Source organism: Recurvomyces mirabilis, assembly GCF_035927965.1.
Source record: "Recurvomyces mirabilis strain CCFEE 5264 chromosome Unknown scaffold_8, whole genome shotgun sequence".
Classification (NCBI taxonomy): domain Eukaryota; kingdom Fungi; phylum Ascomycota; class Dothideomycetes; order Mycosphaerellales; family Teratosphaeriaceae; genus Recurvomyces; species Recurvomyces mirabilis.
Window position 1 is genome coordinate 825,484 of NW_027041942.1, and position 18,569 is coordinate 844,052.

The 18,569-nt window shown below is 52.8% G+C and overlaps 10 protein-coding genes across 10 annotated transcripts; 5 read left to right on the forward strand and 5 right to left on the reverse strand.

Annotated features, from left to right (window-relative positions):
- Nucleotides 1-1,367: 1,367 nt before the first annotated feature.
- LTS14_003949 (uncharacterized protein) lies at nt 1,368-2,471 on the forward strand (the record flags this gene model as incomplete). The annotated part of the gene is made up of 2 exons (XM_064836651.1): nt 1,368-1,374; nt 1,471-2,471. The coding sequence occupies 2 exons, from the start codon at nt 1,368-1,370 to the stop codon at nt 2,469-2,471; spliced, it is 1,008 nt and encodes a 335-aa protein (XP_064696042.1).
- Nucleotides 2,472-2,621: 150 nt separating this feature from the next.
- Nucleotides 2,622-4,264, reverse strand: LTS14_003950 (uncharacterized protein; the record flags this gene model as incomplete). Its single annotated transcript, XM_064836652.1, has 3 exons — nt 2,622-3,482; nt 3,533-3,935; nt 3,993-4,264. 3 exons carry the CDS (start codon nt 4,262-4,264, stop codon nt 2,622-2,624), a joined length of 1,536 nt encoding a protein of 511 aa, XP_064696043.1.
- A 1,154-nt stretch (nt 4,265-5,418) lies between these two features.
- On the reverse strand, nt 5,419-7,247 carry POB3 (FACT complex subunit; the record flags this gene model as incomplete). Its single annotated transcript, XM_064836653.1, has 3 exons — nt 5,419-6,924; nt 6,977-7,196; nt 7,231-7,247. 3 exons carry the CDS (start codon nt 7,245-7,247, stop codon nt 5,419-5,421), a joined length of 1,743 nt encoding a protein of 580 aa, XP_064696044.1.
- A 1,142-nt stretch (nt 7,248-8,389) lies between these two features.
- On the reverse strand, nt 8,390-10,450 carry LTS14_003952 (uncharacterized protein; the record flags this gene model as incomplete). The annotated part of the gene is made up of 2 exons (XM_064836654.1): nt 8,390-10,221; nt 10,273-10,450. The coding sequence occupies 2 exons, from the start codon at nt 10,448-10,450 to the stop codon at nt 8,390-8,392; spliced, it is 2,010 nt and encodes a 669-aa protein (XP_064696045.1).
- Nucleotides 10,451-10,749: 299 nt separating this feature from the next.
- Nucleotides 10,750-11,091, forward strand: LTS14_003953 (uncharacterized protein; the record flags this gene model as incomplete). Its single annotated transcript, XM_064836655.1, has 1 exon — nt 10,750-11,091. The coding sequence occupies one exon, from the start codon at nt 10,750-10,752 to the stop codon at nt 11,089-11,091; it is 342 nt and encodes a 113-aa protein (XP_064696046.1).
- Nucleotides 11,092-12,248: 1,157 nt separating this feature from the next.
- Nucleotides 12,249-12,848, forward strand: LTS14_003954 (uncharacterized protein; the record flags this gene model as incomplete). The annotated part of the gene is made up of 2 exons (XM_064836656.1): nt 12,249-12,389; nt 12,450-12,848. 2 exons carry the CDS (start codon nt 12,249-12,251, stop codon nt 12,846-12,848), a joined length of 540 nt encoding a protein of 179 aa, XP_064696047.1.
- Nucleotides 12,849-12,983: 135 nt separating this feature from the next.
- LTS14_003955 (uncharacterized protein) lies at nt 12,984-13,967 on the reverse strand (the record flags this gene model as incomplete). The annotated part of the gene is made up of 3 exons (XM_064836657.1): nt 12,984-13,291; nt 13,350-13,653; nt 13,707-13,967. The coding sequence occupies 3 exons, from the start codon at nt 13,965-13,967 to the stop codon at nt 12,984-12,986; spliced, it is 873 nt and encodes a 290-aa protein (XP_064696048.1).
- A 76-nt stretch (nt 13,968-14,043) lies between these two features.
- LTS14_003956 (uncharacterized protein) lies at nt 14,044-14,838 on the reverse strand (the record flags this gene model as incomplete). Its single annotated transcript, XM_064836658.1, has 2 exons — nt 14,044-14,681; nt 14,736-14,838. The coding sequence occupies 2 exons, from the start codon at nt 14,836-14,838 to the stop codon at nt 14,044-14,046; spliced, it is 741 nt and encodes a 246-aa protein (XP_064696049.1).
- Nucleotides 14,839-15,283: 445 nt separating this feature from the next.
- LTS14_003957 (uncharacterized protein) lies at nt 15,284-16,435 on the forward strand (the record flags this gene model as incomplete). Its single annotated transcript, XM_064836659.1, has 1 exon — nt 15,284-16,435. One exon carries the CDS (start codon nt 15,284-15,286, stop codon nt 16,433-16,435), a length of 1,152 nt encoding a protein of 383 aa, XP_064696050.1.
- A 1,203-nt stretch (nt 16,436-17,638) lies between these two features.
- LTS14_003958 (uncharacterized protein) lies at nt 17,639-18,376 on the forward strand (the record flags this gene model as incomplete). The annotated part of the gene is made up of 2 exons (XM_064836660.1): nt 17,639-17,739; nt 17,791-18,376. 2 exons carry the CDS (start codon nt 17,639-17,641, stop codon nt 18,374-18,376), a joined length of 687 nt encoding a protein of 228 aa, XP_064696051.1.
- Between the last annotated feature and the right edge of the window lie 193 nt (nt 18,377-18,569).

Genomic DNA, 18,569 nt, shown 5'->3' on the forward strand with positions numbered 1-18,569 from the left:
TGATCGCAGCAGAAATGGCCTGTCGGTAATTCAGTGCAAATATATGCTTCGATAGCCTTGAGATCGACGTCGCTGTCTCAAAGCGGCAGTCGCCAGCTGGTCGGGACGTCGATCGCGCAAACTATCGTACATTTTTAGCGGTTGATCTTGTGACTTGTATCTGTTCATGTGCTCACAAGAACATCACTTTCCGGTCGACTTTCGTGCTAGATGCAACTCTCTTTGAAGGCTTCTGTCCTGGCATGGCACACTTGCGCTCCCAACCGAGTCTCGTTGCCGCATGCTGCTGTCAGATGTTGGCCGATGCTCATTCGTCTGACCAGACGACGAATCAAGCAACAAAGCACCTCTTCGGTGAGATCTCCTGGTTTCATACGCTCGAGCAGGTCTTCGTCATCTCGCCCCGCAATACGAATCTTGCAATCCTACCAAATCATCCAGGGATCCATCTCTTGCGCGCAGTGGTTTCGCCCTTCGGCTTCCTCAAAGCCGACGCCTTGTACCCACCTGGCTGCTCGACCCCGGACCCATCACCATGATCGGCAGTCACGCATTAACTCGCGCACCAATGGTGTGCTACCACACGCCGCCACCACGAAAACCAATAACGTCGCTCGTACCTTGCAGTCCTATAGACGGCCCGCCACCTTCGTTACTTGGAAGCTTTCGCTCCGGTGCTTCTGAGTTCTGACTGGTAATGTTGTTGCGCCTCGGTAGCTTTGGTCTCTCCAATGTTGATGGCGTGTTGGGTTTCGTTCGACTATTGTCAGCTTGAACCTTGACCAGGGGCATAAGCACTACGATGTGCCCATTTGTGACTTCACACTTTGAGGTTTGTGCGTTTTCGTGGTAGCAGTGAGCCGAGTGCTTTTCTTGTTCCTCCCTCTTCTGGATGTCGTTACATTTGACAGCCGTTAGGTCTCAGAGCAGTGTCCTTACTTATGCCATCATCGACAAGCATCTCGTACATTTGTGGCGCGCTGCAGCGATAGCAGTACACAATCGCTCTTCACCCTAAGGACTTTGTCTGGAGGACCAAACAACATCGGACGCAGTCGCGAGCAGGTACAAGAGACTTCGATTCAGGATGCCTGGCAATCTTCCAGGAATACCAGCTTCGGTGATCGCGACATGGCCAGTACCTAATTACGAGCACCCAAATCCACGACTAACATGGATCGTTCCATACGCGTGCACTTTGCAAGGGATCATGACGTTGATGGTCCTCACACGTCTCTGGCTACGATCACGAAAGCAAGCTGGCGCGTTAGGTCTGGACGATATCTTCCTCGTGCCAGCCTTCTTAGCAGCGACGATGTTCACTACATTGGTCGTCGTCGCGAATGAGCATTATGGTATCGATAGGCATGTGTGGTATGCGAAAGACCATCGACGATCAATGTCCATCTTGAGGCTGACAACGACACAGGGATGTACCACCACAATGGTTCTCACCAGGAATTCTTATAGCCTGGTTGTCGGAAATCGCTTTCCTGGTCAGCAGCTGCAGTACCAAGATCTCTGTCCTACTCTTCTACCGTCGCCTGACCAAAGGCACCATTAGCACGCGTTGGAAGGCGGCCACGATCGGCGCAATCATCTTCACGGTCGGCTACTGCCTCTCACTGATACTAGCCTTGATCTTGACATGCCAGCCCACCAACTCTTATTGGCTGTCTTACTCCCCAACATACGAAAAACCATATCATTGCGTGGACACGAGAAGTGTGAATCCGCTCTCCGGCGCACTCAGTGTCTTTAGCGATTTCTATTCAGTGTTGCTACCGATGCTAATGCTCCGCCACTTCGACATCCCACACCGCCAAAAGACAGCACTCTACGCTGTCTTCTCGCTGGGCTTCCTCGTGGTAGCTGCGGGCTGCGTACGGACATACTACATCTATAAGCTCGGCACGGATTACGATATCACTTGGGTCGGCTACCACCTCTTCGTCTACTCGGTACTGGAATTACAGCTCGCATTGATCTGTGCCTCGGCGCCAGCTCTACGAGTCTTCTTCAGAGAATACCTCAGTGATCCTTTCACCCGTGCTGTAAATGCCACACGCTCAGCTAGCAGCGGACGAGGAACAAATCGTGGCTCAGCTCAAGTTGAGCTAGGAGCTGTCTCGTTCTCCTCACCTGGACTCAGATCGTCGGTCGGATCTAGTGAGTTTGGTGCAGAGAAGAAGCTGGTTCAACATAGGAGTGAGCCTCTACTCGAGACCGTGGGTGAGACAGATCTGGAAACGATCTCGTTGACAGACACGACCCCCCGGAATGGTAGTGAGTCGCTGCCCGTCAGGACGCCGGAAGATTTCGAGGCATATGCTTTGAAGAATTTACAGCGGAATCGACCACCGTATCATCTGAAAACAAAGAGCAGGGCGTCCGAAGAGTCGACGTATTACATGGAGCCGGCACTGCAGAAGCCTTTTACGGACTTGTACAGCCCACCCTCGAGAGGATGAGAGGTCCTTTTAAGTCCTGATTGAACAACTTTCTAGCTGATACTAATAATTACAACAACCGACTCATTAGCGGCTGATCACTCCACCGTGTCAGTTTCAAACTCATTACTTTCATGGCTTAGTTTAGCCGTTGAGCTCGTCACGTAACATTCACGAGAAGCCCGGCAGGACCTGGGTCTGCTCATCCCTAATACCAGCCAATGCCTGTGGCTGCAAGCCAAGTGCATGCAAAGACGTCGCAGCCACTTGTGTAGTGTTCACACGTTGGCTGAACACGGTCTTCTGGAGCTTGGGACTGCTTGCAAAGCACGCCACGACGCGATCATCGGTACTGATACCACCATGCTCTGCCACCTTCGCGGTGCTGGTGGTGTAGATGACGCCGAGCTCGGGCTGGACGATGACATTGGGTACGGCCGGATCAGTAGCAGGGTTTCCGAAACCAGATGCGGTCAGGTTCTGGCCGTAGATCACGCTGCGAATCTTGCACTTGGATGCAGCGGCTTGGAGGTTTGCAGCAGCGGTGTTGGTGTCTGCGGAGTTGTTCAGGAAGACCAAGGCGATGTCATCGAAGGTGATAAATTGAGTTGGTACTCCGACGGCACCTGAGATGCACTTCGGGTTGACCTCGTTGAAGAGCGTGCGGTTGATGGGAGCCTGGCCGTGCTTTGAGGCGACCACAATGAGGGTATCATCATAGATGTTCTTGGCCTTCAGCTTGTTGACCACGGCACCAATTGAGGCATCGATGAAGGTCATGGCCTGGACTTCAGCGGCAGAGAAAGAGGAGGTGCTGTCGTTGGCATAGCCCACGGTCTTCTGTGCGACGGACATGGCCTGGAAGTTGCCACCGAAGAGAGTCGGGATCTGGGTCAAAGAGCCGTTGTATACAGTTGTGTTCACGGGTGTTGTGACGTCTAGCCAGTCCAGCCAGGCATTGACATGGAGTTGATCGTAGGCGATGGTATCCGCCACGGTGGGTCCGACAGCCGCGATCTCCGGGAAGTAGCCCTGCAGAAGTTAGCTTGACGCCCTGCATCGCACCTCCAAAATCGACTTACTACTGTGAGACCTGTGCCGCTTGGCCCACGGACGATATCGTACGCCGGATGCTTGTCGGTGTACGCAGTCTGGAAACCAGCCGCTGTGACAACCTCGAATGTTGTACCGACACGCAGACGATTGTGTGGGTAGATGGGAGTACACTTGCCATTGATGATGGCTTCTGGCAGATTGGCTGGGTCAATCCCACCCGAGAAGAGCTGCGTAGAGTTGTAGTCGATGCTCTCATCGTAGACAACTTCGGCTCCAGGTGCACCTGCGCAGCCGCTGCTGGGAGCGTAGTAGCTATGATCCCAGGTATCATCGTACCAGACGCCAGTTGTGGGTGGCGTGGCTCCGGTGTACTGAGCCATGGAACCTGGGAAAGAGTCGGATGGCGCTGTTGTCCAGGCATTCGTGTATCTAGTGCGCAATATATGTCAAAAGTGTCAGGCTGCCTGAGTATCAATTCGTACTTACTCGTATCCATGCTGGAGGAGCTGCGAAATGTTGCCATTGGGGCTCAATGCAACCCACTTGCCTACATCGCTGGAGTGCAGACCATCCACCGAGATCGTAATGACATGCTTGAAAGGCTGCTCCTTGCAGTCATAGCCGCCTGGACCTTGATCTGGCTGCCAGCCTTGGCCACCGGGTGGGCCCCAGGATGGCCGTCCTCCTTGTGCTGGAGCGCCCCACTGGGCATAGACTACGGGCAGCAGTGCTGGCAAGATAAAAGATAATTGAGGCATGGCGTGGAGATTGTAAATGAAAGGTGAACTTCCTTACCAAGTACCTGGCATGTTTGGCACTCTTATAGACATCCCAGCCAGGGCATTGACTTCGTTCCTGCGTAAGACGTGCGCCGGTTTCCAGAAGCCCATGCTTTTGATATGTGTCGGTGGCTTCATCCAGCAGGCGTATGTGCATGTAGAAGTGACATTCTCACAGGCTCTACGACATGCATGTCCACTGCAAACAGCATCCACGTGGTGGAAGTGGGACATCTGTTTCGCCAAGAGCCCTGCCTGCTTTTCTTGGGCTAGCGCGCCATGGCGTGAGGAGGGAAAAAGCTTCGCATGAATCCATCTCGTCTGCTACGCTACCGGTACACGTGCGTCTCTGCACTCGCCATCCGCGCATGACGAGGAAGGTTGAGTCGTTGCGATTCTTGTGCTCGGGATGTGATCACCTGCCAGACCCGCTAGGCACGCAGTCTGGAAAGATCTCCGAGGACAGTCGTCTGACCACGCTGCCGGGTCTGTTTCCCAGACGCCGGGTCTGTTTCCCAGACTCTGGTGCATGGTAGCGACTGTTCTCGATTAGACCACGGTAGGCTTCAAGGTAACTCAGCTACATGTAGACACCAGCGCTCATACCATTCCGCAGCTGTCATGAAGTCGTGTTCGACCTCACTGTCGTCCCATTGCTGAACAGCTTGCTTAGACAGCCGACCCTGACGTCCCATAGCCAGTGTGCCGTTCACGCCTAGTCGCTCTTGAGCTCAGGCACGCTGCGTTGGGCCCGATACCGAAGGCTCTCGTAGGCGAACAGCAGAGCGAAAATCACTGTGACCACGACGACATGCTAAACGCGGCACTGACAGCAGGTGCCGGAGCTGGTAGTACGATGGGGACTGGTGATCGATCACCTTTGGAGGAAACAATGTTGTTGGCGGAGTGATTTGTAGTCGGATGTTTTCATTGCTCAGACTGAACATCATCGCCGCCGCTATCAGACACATCGACAACCGAATGCGGGCGTTCTCTCGGGTGGCTCACATCCCATAATCTCTCCAATCCCAAAGTTCCCGTTTCTTTGCACATTTCTTTGCACACTAACGCCAAAGCTATGCCCAAAAAGCAGTCCCGACCACGAAAAAAGCCAACTCATTGGACGAAGCAGTCTACTTCCCCGTCTTCGCCTTCTTCTTCGGCCTCTCAACCTTATCCGCCGAATCCTCCTCATCATCATCTCCCCCCGCGTCCACATCCTCCATCTCAGCATCACTCCCCGCATCACTACCCCCACCACTACTCGCCGCATCCGAATCAAACTCCTCCGCAACATCACTCTCATCATCAGCCTGGAAATCCTCATCCACGCTCTCATCGTCCTCATCCGCCGAACCCCGATCATTAGCCACGACCTCATCCTCACTACTAGCCAGATCCGGATCGTCGACCAACGCCGCCGCCATCATCCCCGAATCCAGATCCATTTCATTCTTCGTCTTGAGATTCTTGGCCTTGAAGAAGGATTCCAAGGGTGCTTGCTCCTCGCGGTTGATGTTGGAGAATTGATGCTCGCCGGCGCCGTTTTTGAGCGAGACGGTGATGTCGAAGGTCCGGCTCGCACTAATAGCCCCTCCGACACGACTCATCGTGATCACGGCGACGTTGTCGAAGGAGATGTACGTGGCAGGTTTTGGGACGAAGAGGAAGGCGCGGTCGAGGCAGTAGAGGTGGCCTTCGTTGGCTTTGATGCTACATTTGACGCCGCTTTGGCCGTGGTGGGAGGTGAAGTCGTGCGATGGTTGGAAGAGCTTCTTGCCTGTTAGACCGTGGAAGATTTTGGCGATGACGTTGCCGATGGGTGCTTCGTAGCGTGGTTGGAGTTTGCCGTTGTATTTGCTCTTCAAGTCGTCTTCAGTCATGTTAAGTTCGATGTTGACTTCCTCATCACGCTTGAATTGCATAACGATGAATGGGTAGCGTGTTTGGCCCTGCCGGAGTGGCGGGTCTAGACCGATACAGAGGAGCTGGTGCATGTCGTCTGGTTTTGGTAGCACAAAGAAGCGCTTGGCGTTTTCATAGGCCACTTTGTAGTCGTACGTTTTGCCGCGGAGACGGAAGGACTTCTCATAGAGGTCGATGTCGAAGCGGCCACGGGGTGTGAGATGGAGAATGTCGAGGAAGGTGGCGAATGTGTCACCTGCCACTTCGCCAATTTCTGCCTTGTCCATGAGGGTCTCATAGAAGACAGTAGCTGCGTTCTGCTCCTGGCCTTCCTCCTCGGCGTTCTCGTCATCTTCGCCATCCTCATCGTCCTTTTTTTTGCCTTTTCGTGTCTCTGTGCCCGGGATGTAGAAGCGCATCTCGGTAAGCTGGTCGGTTGCGCCACCCGTCTTGCGACCTTTTGACCTCGCGCCGCCCAGATGACCATTTGTGCCTGTCTCCTCGCCATCTGCGGGTAGAGAGAACTCTACGGCCACCTCGTTCTTGCCAGCCAAGTTGGTGTTGGAAATTTCGGTGTAGGGGATCTCGAAAGCAGGTCTGTTGCGCACGGCGAAGGAGAACTCGTTTCGGCCCATCTCGCTCTTGCCCCAGTTCCAGCCGTTGAGCGCATGCTCCTTCTGGATCAGCTCGACGCCATACCACACCTTGAAGCATTTCTGTATCGTGTCAAAGTCCTGCATCGCATGTCAGTCCTATCGTTCAATCACGTGTTCGCTTCCCACTCACGTCTTGCCTGAACCCGTCCAACTGCACCACACCCGCATTCCGTGCGATAACCTTCAGCTCGTGTCCTCTCGCCGCCCTGCTCCACTGTGCACTAATTATCTCTGCCTTGTCGAGGGTGAACGTCTGTCCGCCGGAAACCTTCCATCCTAATCCCGACTCGGCCAGCCTGCATTTCCCCGACTGTTTCGAGAGGTCGAGATAGATGTCGTCGAAGGACTCCCTGTCGTCGTGTCAGCCTAACGTCAACGACCTACGTCCGTCCAGCCTGCATGCGCCCTGCAGACGTCGTACAATGTTCGCAGTCGGTGTGGTGGGTTGGGTACATATAGCTTACATGTTGTGGCAATCGCGCGGTCAAGCGTATGCCGACGTGATGTTCGCCGTGCGGTGAAGTGTCGTATTTGGTGGTCGAAGTGATGGTCTGGTAGGTACGTTGATCGCACGCAGATGGCAGGTGCCTGGTGTCGATCGCGATTTCCGTCACAATCTCCAAGATCGGATCTCTCCGGGTCTGCTATTTGTTGCGAAGTTATTGCAGTGATACGGGAGATAGAGTTCGTGATGGCTCGAGATGATGCACTTCGCGCCTCGGACGCGATCTCGTGAAAGTGAAAGTGCGGCCCGAGCTTCTGAGCTGGCGTCCTGCATGTGTGCCTTACAGCCAGGCTTACATAATATTCTGCCTGAGTTCGACATCTCCTTCCTCCTTGCCACCGTCCTCCTGCATCGAGGAACTGAGGTATCGTGCGATTTTCGTGCAGTCCTTGCTTATTAGTTTATTTTCTGATGATACTAAGACCGTCAAATCCAAGGCTGCTGCTACGGCCTCTACCGGTCAGCGCAAATGCACCATCGGAACAGTCTTGCATTTCGAGAAGCACACCTTACCCAGCGAGTGTAGAGATGACCTGTTACTGGAGATGGACGATGGTCTCGCCAGACTGGAGAAGTTTCTGGCACTGAGCGACCGCACAAGCCTGCTCGTCCTTCAATAGACATGGCATCAAGGTCCACGCTCTGCGAGAACGCTCTCAAACTCCTGAAATCACGCGGGAGCAATATGCGACCTTCCTGGAGAAGCCTGGCAGTGCCAATGTAAACGACGTCATCGCTGGCCGATGGCTTCGCAACGGTGATGAGGTACGGCAGCAAGTCGGCGATGCGTATACTACCGCTATTGGTTGGGCACTTCATCACAGCTCCATCGAAGCTGACGACGACGCTTGGCGGCGTGAGTTTCTTGACAATGTTGTTCAGCCACTGCAGGACACTTACAATATGTTATTTGAGCAAAGGCCGAAGAAGTAGCTTCTCAACTACTGCGTAAGTTCTATGATGACGAATCTCACTAGCTATCAAGGCCGAATTCTATGTCGTAAGATTCCTGGGCTGTGTCTACTATCCATAATCAAGTCAACAATCCGCACACATATCTGTATACTCGAGGCCGTTTCGATTCATCATCTCTTTCACCCATCCCGGGACCTCAGGCCTCTTCTCCCACTCCTTCCTCCAGTTTCCCTGCCATCTATCTACACCGCTAGCCGGCATAGCAAAGACCGCAGAGACGAACCACGTCGTGCTTCCCGCTTTAAGATCTGCGTACAGTGTCGGCAATTGTGTCCGAGACTCGATGAGGTTACTGTTAGCATCGACATTACAAACACCTCCTTTCCTCCCTGCCTCGCTGGTGGAGCTGTGCAGCTCAGCGACACCCGAAGCACCAGCCCTCGAAACAACTAGAGCGGAGTCAGACGTGGCAACCATCCCCTCATCACCCTCAACCTCCTTCGCCAGCAGCAACATCCTTCCAGTCTTCTGCTCCGTCCCAAGAATAGCGAATCCGCCCTCAGCACTCTCCAGATCCCTTCCAGTAGAGACACAATGCACCCTCAAATGCCAGTTTGGCGTAGCCTCGCTCGGCGCAACGAGCCACGTCTTGACCTCGACATCTTTCCAAGGATGCATGGTCGAATACAACACCGGCACGCCATCTTTCTCCAATATCTGTGCATCCTCAACTTCCCTCCTCAATTTCCATAACTCACCTCCGTCATCGCTAAGCGCGAGTGCGGACTCTGGAACGAATTGCTCGAGTGAATATGAGCCTGTGGGGACCGAGTACCCGAACGCGGCGCTATACGCGAAATGGCCGTACTTCGCTTGCGTGGCTTTTAGAGGATAGTGGCATTTCTGTCCCGACGAAAGCAAGAAAGTGTGGCCGCCACGGTGGACCATGATATGCATCGGGTACTTCAGCGCCTTGATCGTCGGAAGTGGACTCGGAGACTGAGCGAAAGGATGTGCTTCCTCCTTGCTACTCCAGAACGGATGATCAGCTGGTTGTGCCAGGCAGGCGAAGGCGAGCATACACCAGTATGGACTTCCCGGGCTGTTGTAGTTCTCTGCGAGATAGTAGTTGGGATATGTGTAGCCAATGTTGAGCATACCATTTGGTTGGAAGATATGGTGATGCTTGCTCCACCATCTCAAGTTCCGAAGGACAAGACCTTTGATCATACCCCATGTCAAGGGACCAGGTGGTTCGACCGAGGCGAAAGCGAAAGAAGACCAGAAAGATATGGTGGCGAAACGGTAAGTCAATGATCGTCCGAAAGGAATACTATGGCCATCCGGATCCTGATAGTGCACGAAATCCAGCGCATAAGTCTGGGCACGCTTCCTGTACTCCTCCGCTCTTTTCGGATCCTGCTTTCCATTCAGCTGGGCATAAAGCAACTGCAAATACTGAATAGCGAAGCTCCCCGAATAATAATCCATCTGCGTATACCCTTCTGGCCCATCATTCGACCACCCGTCTCCACGATGAAAAGTGTCAAGGTGCACCATATCCTTCTCAATCTGCTCAGCACTATGAGGTGCCTTATTCGCCTTCAACCCCAGATTAGCGAAAACCCGGAACCAGAGCCAGTTGGTATTAGGCATTTCCTTGTCGTTCATACTACCTATCCAGGCAGCGATATTCGTTTTCTGAGCTTCGGTCATTGGATCCCAGAAGTGTTTGCCGGCGATCGCGAGACAGTAACCGATGGGACAGGATTCTACCATTCGCTGATCGAGGTTTTGCATGTTGCCCCAGAATTCGGGGCCGTTGGGGTCGGTGCCGGAGGCGAAACCTTTGGTCCAGAGGTGTGCTTTTGGGTAGTCCACGCCGCCAGCCAGAAGCGGTGCGAGACCCCATAGTGGGCGGGCAAAGCCCTCGATTTGGGCGGCGGTTTCGTCGACTATGTGGTGTGAGCTTCAAGATGTCGTGAGAGGTCAGACTTCAGACGTACATCTTGTGCCCGTGCCACCGACACGTACTAGAGCACATTCTGGTGAGAACCCTGCTTCCAGAGGATCGAGTAGTGATGCACATGCTGCTGCAACATCGTCTCGTGTCTTCAGTGGGTTTTGGGAGAAAGATTGGGAGGCGAATGGTTGATTGCGTTCTGCTGTTCGTGCTGTTGACATTGTGTCTGCGTGAGGGAGTCGACAATTGAGAGAAGAAGTGTACAGGTGATAGAGATGTAGTTGACATATACATTACCGTCCCGCGATCCTGGTATATTCTTCCATCACTCGGAATAACGAGGTCCATAACACTTTTGGTACCTGCAGTAGTTGTCGGCGCGAAGGAGGAGGTCGGCATATGAATTGCTGACAGCCGGCTAAATAGCAACGTTTCTTATGTCATCGAGGCACTAGAGAAAGGCATTGAAATCTGTATTCATCTATCAGGTCCCTCAAGACTCACTACATTACGCCTTGCAATGGCGGCGGTAGCAGCTGCCGGTGTCCCTGCTCCTACTGCCGGTGGTGTGGCTGCAGCAGAGGAATACCTGGTAGGGTATTTGAACAGCACACTACACATTCACATCACAGACGGCCGAATGTTTGTCGGACAGCTGAAGTGCACCGACAACGAGCGCAATATCATCCTGGCCATGACGAACGAGTATCGTCAGCCTAGCAAGCAGGATGTTGACTTGGCGGCGCTGAGACATGAGGAAAGAGGCGCAAGTGGGAACGTGAAGGTGGATATGAAGAAGAGGTTTGTTGGGTTGATTGTGATACCGGGGAGGTATATTACTCGGATGGAAGTCGAAGGATGAGAAGTTCAGATCATCCGCGATGTAAAACGCAACCATCAGGCACGAATGGGTCGACAAAGTATACTCATGGTGGTGAGAGGCCGCTGGGGTCCTCACTGGAGCAATTCTCGCACCTTTCGCCACCACATGAATAGGTTCGGCAAGAAACAAAGCTCCTGCCTGTTCAACGAGCAATCGCAGCGACCCAGGCTTGCTTGTAGTCTTGTCAAACACGCCTAGTTCGCTAGCCGGCCCCGGCATGATAGCAAGAGTATCGGGCTCGAAAGCTAGCATTTCAGACGAGCATACGGCTGCCCACCCGTGGAAACGTGGATCAAGTGCACAAGCACCTATAGTGCCCTTGCACGCTGGGACGTACACGATACATTGGTCGTTCCAGTCTGTATATAGATAGATCTATCACGTCTATTGCACTGTACAGCCAAAATTGACCATATTCTTGAGCCCGCACTTATAAAGTTCACACTAGCGCCTCGTCCAGAAACACGCTTCTGCTGATCCTACATATGTCACACGCTGGTACGAAGCTTGTTCAGCATTGCCGTCAACGCACCACGTCCTCAAGCGGTGCAACAAGGCGGGCCAAAGTTTTGGCACGCTTTCGCCGCTTGCGGCGCGAAGCTTGATGCATCATCAGATGGGATGGCACTACTACCACACTGCGTCCCTGCCGTGTCCGAATATGTTGTGGAACGACCTCACCTGTCTGTCACGGCTTCTACTTCCTTTGAACGATGCTTCTGGATACCCCCTCACGCAGTCAATAGTCGGTGGAACCAGCGTGGATTGGCCTCGAGGAGTCCGCCTTCAATTGCCAGGGAGTCTCAATTTCTCTCAGTCCGTTATCTGCTATGAGCGACCTCATCCGGAGAACACATCGCAGCCTTGCTGCAAGGGTTTCACATCTCCCTATAGTGGGCATGCCACGAGACGACGGCGTGCGTAACGCTCAAAAGAAACACTGATAGCAGTCTGGACTACTGCACAATGGTGTGGCGTCGCAAGATTTCTATTCTTGTCTCTCATGGCGAGTTGAATCGAGGACGTAGTATAAGTACACCCTGCCCCCTCAGCATGTCTCTCTCTACTCCGTCCACATTCCCTCACATCTTTTCATACCATCCCTAGACATACTCAGAAACGCCTAAATCGACGCCATGAAGGTTTCCATCATCTCTGTCCTTGCGACGACAGTCCTCTCCACCGCTAGCGCCCAATGCCTCCTCCAGTCCGATGCAAACACACTCGCCACAAACTTCGGCAAACTGGTCTCCAATTATTCCGAGGCGCTTGCAAACGTCAGTCCCACCATCGAGTAGCCCGCTATCCCAGCGACCCAGCACTAACCTAATAACCAGAAAACCCTCGCCCCAGACTTCATAGACTACTCCGAATCAGTAAACACCCTCATCGACAACGGCGGCGACACCCCAGTCCCTCTCCTGAGTCAAACCTTCTCCTCGCGCGCCGCCTTCGAAAAGGCCTCCGCTGCCCAGCCTTCCGTCCCCTTCGCGGTCAAGAACGTCTGGTTCAACTGCAACACGATCACTGTACGATGGGAGTCCGACCAGTCGCCCAAGCCCGTCATCGGTATCAGCGTGATGCAAACGCGCTTCGTGCTCAATCTGCAGAACCCGGTTTTGTTCCAGATTGCTGAGGTGTGGGGCGAGTTTGATAGCGGTGCTTGGTTGACGAATTTGGGGATCTTGAAGCAGGCGAGCAAGAAGCAGAGACGGGAGATTGCTTTCGAAGCCTGAGCGTTCCTTGAGACTATCAATCTTGTGGTGATGGCTCAGTGAGGACCCCGAAGTGAAGAGGGAATGATAGTCTTTATGTAAAAATACTTACGAGCTCGGCATACAAAACCTAAATCATACATAGCACATCCTCCCTCACAACTTCGCCTTGATCTTCTTATCTTCCTCCTCCGCCATGCCCTTCAACACTCTCCGCAAGATCTTCCCAGCCGGACTCTTCGGTACCTCATCAATGAAGCGCACACCACCTCTGAGCTTCTTGTAGTACGCCACTCGTTCATCCAACCAGGCCGAGATCTTACGACCAAGTTCTTCCGAAGGTTTCTGGCCTTTGGCCGGGACGATGTAGGCCCGTGGTGCCTCGGTGTGGTCTTTCTCAAGATAGACACCTATTACTGCAACGTCCTCGACCATGTCGCAGTCGAGCAGGATACCCTCCAGTTCTGAGTACATATGTCAGCTGTGCAGATACTGACCTGTGCAACGATCTCGTTAGCTTACCAGCAGGAGGTACCTGGAACCCATTCCACTTGATCAACTCCTTGACGCGATCGCTGATGTAGAAGTTGTGGATCTCATCTTGCATGCCGACGTCGCCAGTCTTGAAGTATCCATCGGGGGTAATGGCATTCTTCGTCGCTTCTTCGTTCCGCCAGTAGCCTTTGAAGACATTTGGGCCTTTGAGCCAGAGCTCGCCCTTCTCACCTGCGGGTACTTCTTTGCCTTCCTCCGACACGTACATGGCTGTCATGTTTGGGAATAGCTTGCCTACTGAGCCGACTGAGGTCCACCATTCTTCCCATGGCTGTTACATTGTTAGCGCTTGGTCTGTCTATTAGTTGGAAGTGATCATCGTACTTGTGTATGTGTCATAGGACTCGTCTCGCTCAGCCCATATGCCTGGTTGACCTTGAGCTTCAGCTTGCCATGCACAAATGACACCAACTCCTTGGTCAGAGGAGCGGCACCAGAGGTGATCATCTTCAAGGAGCTCAGATCGTACTTCTGGACGTTCGCGCCTCGAGATAGCTGTACGATGACAGGTGGTGCGACGTATGTGAAGGTGATCTTGTATCGCTGTATCGCAGCGCAAAAGGCTTCGAGGTTGAAGGCGGGCATGACGACGATTTCGAGACCACGATGCAATGGTTGATGTAGCAAGCCAGTGAGACCTAGACAGTGTCAGTATAATGCTCTATGCCAGGATCGGGTAAGACCAACCGTAAATGTGGAAGAATGGCAAGATGGCGAGAATCTTATCGTTCCTCCAATTGTAGTTCTCGCCCACAATACTTTTGATACCCAGAACATCGGCAATGATGTTACGGTGGCTTAGCATAACACCCTTGGGCAAGCCAGTGGTCCCAGAGCTATACGCGAGGAAAGCCAGGTCATTATCAGAATCCAGCTTATATGGCCTGCTTCGCTTCGTCTGCTTTAGCAAGTTCTTGAAGTGAGTAGCATCAGTATTGCCAGCGCCATCGTCGCCTATCAAGATGATGCTACTCTCTTTGATGCCAGCAAGCTTCGCAGCTTCGAGAGCAACCTTCAGCAGCGGCTTCTGAGTCACTATCGCCTTAGCACCAGCGTTCTTGAGCATAAAGGCTAGATCCTTTGCGTTGTAGCCCGGATTGGCCGGAGCAATGATGCCTCCCGCCCATAGAGTTCCGTAGATGCATGGGCCGTAATCGACATCGTTGGGCGAGAAGACGCACATCACGTCACCTTTTTGCCATTGCCACCGTTCCACGAGAGCGCTACCGAAGGCTGCGGCGGTCGATCTCACATCGGCCCAGGTATAATGTCGGCTGTTATCGACTGCTCGGTATATAACTATAATATGGTTAGCCTCGTCTCAGCAGATGATGGGTGTTTAAGTCTTATCACCTTTGTCCTCCGGAAACTGCCCATCACGAGGCGAGTCGAACATGAACTCCCATAGATCGACATTGGGTAGATCAAAGCTGTCGTAAGCAGAGTCGGTAGGCATGTCGATTAACGAGAGATCAGGAAATTCTAGGTCCTTTCCAATCACTGCAGCTCGGCACAATATATGCTTGATCGAACTTAGCGAACATCCGAATTGGCAATGTCATCTGCACTCCAGACTCGAGATCCCCAGTCTCCACTTTTCATACGCAAGCCACCACCCTCGGCTGACAGGTTGGGCTAAAAACACATCCATTGCGCCGCCCGTCACTCCATCCGCGCCGCATCGACATCAAATCATGCGCGAGAAAATCAGAGGTGGTGTGACGGTGGCTGCGAGTGGCGCTGTCAGATGAATCAAGCACGCACAAGCATGGATGAGATAAAGAGTCTCCATGCAGGCGGCTGCAAGCTGTAGCATGACAGCCAACGCTCAGCAGGGCGCCACATCGGCAAACCCGTTCTTATACAAGAATACACTGCGATATTGATGTACACTCGATCCTATGGCTACTGACGGGTTCACGTACTCTGATAGTCTTGCAGAGACGGAGATATGTTTGCTGCTGATTGAAGCAACGGCCGATGAGACAGCGCCAATATGCTGCCCGCTGATCAAGACCAACATCCATAAGCCACGCCCATACGAAGCCCTATCTTACATCTGGAGTGACCGTGAGGATGGACAGGTGCTCTTCGACCTCGGCATCGTCTGCGATGGCCGAGAAATCCGAGTTACGAAGAGCGCGCATAATGCTATGACAGCTTTTAGACTGCCAGACCGAGATCGTGCCCTGTGGATCGATGCAATATGTATCAATCAGCAAGACGACGTGGAGCGGACACAGCAGGTCTCAATCATGGCTCAAATCTACAGTGCGGCAGCAGGCGTTCTGATCTGGCTAGGACCTGATTCGGAAGCTAAGGATGCCTTTCATGCAATGTGTTGCTTGCAAGGTGCTGGATCTGCCAATCACTGGCTACATCCTCCCTATGGTGTTCGACATGGCCGTGAGCCTAAAGGGTTCCACCAGCACATGCGCTGGTGCTGGCTTTTTGGGAGATGGGAGATGACGGCTGACCTTTCCAGCAGTGAGCAGGAGCTCTCGGAAAAGTTACGAGATTTTAAAGATTATCCCGGCGGCCGCTGGGCTCGTGTTCGAGACCCGCTTGTGACGTTCTATCACGATAACTTGATCAACGGCTACTTTGGTATTGTGCGTTCTACCCAGAATTTTTTGGGACGAGGGCGGCTCTTGGGTCTGCATTCCTGCCTGTTAGAACCACCTTCCACATACTACGCACATGCTCTCGCGCTTCTAGAGTCCGATGAGTGGTACAATCTGGATCCTCTGGTGGCGAATTATGGTCATCAGCTGCCCGAGTATCGTCAACTTCTTCAACACATACTCGACTTTTTGCAACTCCGCTGGTTCAGCCGTCGTTGGATACTACAAGGAGCGATGCTCGGACGAAATGTCACGGTACGATGTGGTACCAATGAGATCAACGCCCGCACTCTTGAGCGTGCGCTCGACGCCATTTGCGATGCTCTTGAGTATCATAGTATGCTATCTCATCTGGAGTGGCAGTGGCCCTTTCATCGGGCGATCCAGGTCATGCTGCCAAAACCACTGCAGATGAGAGGCCAAGAATGAACAATGGCTTACCAATCTGCAGAGCACCATGCTCCATAATGTATAGGTACGACGACTTTCACTGCTCAGATCCTAAAGATCGAATCTTCGGCCTCTTGAGCTTTTTTGGGGAGAGAATTATCGAACCTGATTACACAATCCCCATCAATGATATATATTTCAACTTTGCGAAGGCCTGCTTGGAGTACCAAGAGGGCACAGCACTCGTTCTTTGGCAAGCTGCTGGTCGATCTCCACCAGCAGTGCCTAGGGTCAACGGCACGTCAGGAGACGCCCTACCTTCATAAATTCCCGACTGGCGGTACGTCGTTCATCAGAGCGCTAGCAGAGGCACTTATATGTCGGAGGGACGATATATGTTCGGCAGGTGTGTGTTTTCTGGGATCACACATATCAACGATGATCGAACACTCACAGTTGCTGGCTGCTGGCTTGCAGGACCGTTGCAACGCCATACGATTCCACCTCATTGTGCTTTGGCCAATGGCGACAATCTATAGTAGTAACGGACGACCGTCATACCTCATCCTTGTGCACGACTACTGCCTGCACCACTGGCCCCCTCGATGAGGTTCACGGCGAAGTTGATCCTGGTGATACTATTTTTGGCTCTGAGCGCGAGAGCCCCGCTCTCTCAACACATCATCGTTCGTGCCGTCGATGCTGTACGAAGACACTATCGAAGCACTGGCTGGTGCGTCCACAATGGACGGAGTGTTCGAGATGGAATTCGTGAAAACATCAAGGCTGGAAGGCTTCATACCACTGAATTGACATTGGTGTGACCCTTTCACAATGGCCTTGTGATGTAGATGAGTATTGCCGCTTATTTGCACTTGCAAGGATGTCCTTCTGGTCTGCGACCATGCCAAATAGCTAGGACAACTGCTCCAAGGACTTGGGTTTGTGAGCCAAGTACGTCAGGCTACGGCAAGTCCCATTACAGGCATCCCGCTCAATTGAGTTTGTTCACAACTGCATATTCTGCCAAGAAATCCCAGCGGGAAACCTTTCATTCGGCGGAGTACCACGTCTAACGATATATTGCCACCCAGACCAAGACACACTACCAACTAGGGAGTGACTGATACTACCGCTCTTCGTCAGTCTTACATTCTTCTTCAGGTATCACAAGTCATCGCATACAGGTATCCCACCCATCCAAGTACATATGCCCAAAAAGCTGTCAAAAGTACCTTCATCATGGCTGCTCAACACAAAGACGAGGCTCAGTTACAGCTCGCAAGAAGCCTGAGCCATATTCCATGGTGTGAACAGTACGAACGTATGATATCGGGCATGCTGTAAGTCGTCGCACCTTCCACTCGGAAACGAAGACTAAAGCGACATCCCAGCTACGACTCCCTTGTTCCTGGTCTGGAAGCTGCTCGCTTCAGGGCCAGACATTGGTGCCATCAATACAACAACGTCTTTCCGGCCGATCCAGCGAAGGACAGCTTCGCCACTCTGATTGCTCGTTGCCAAGCAGAGCTTCCCAAGATCATCGGTCATGTAGGCGAGGACGCCTTCATCGAACCTCCCTTCTATGTAGACTATGGCTGCAATCTTAGTCTCGGAGATCGTTTCTACAGCAATTTCAACTTCACTCTCCTCGATTGCGGGCTCGTGACTATCGGCGACAGGGTCATGATGGGCCCTAACGTGTCAATCTATGCCGCCACCCACGAGACTGAGATCCAAAGCCGACGAGATAACATCGAATACACCAAGCCAGTGGTGATCGGCGACGATTGCTGGATCGGTGGACATTCCGTCATTCTGCCTGGTGTGGAGATCGGGAAAGGTTGCACGATTGGTGCGAGTTCTGTAGTCAGCAGAAGCATCCCTGCTTGGAGCGTAGCTATGGGATCGCCTGCGAAAGTCGTCAAGAGTGTGAAGCCTGTCGACGACGTCGGGAAGAGCGCCGAGGCATTCCATTGATACAAAGACCAACAAGGCTCGGGTATGTGGTCGGGATGAAAGACTGAGATCTATCTTGGAGAAAGCAATACCGGTGAGCATGTCTTAATCATCATTCTAACCTATTGATGAGTCGTTGAGTCGCCTCCTTCCCAAACGCCTACCAATGAAGCATGTATGATGAGCTAATCCTGTACCGAGCGAAGACAAGCGC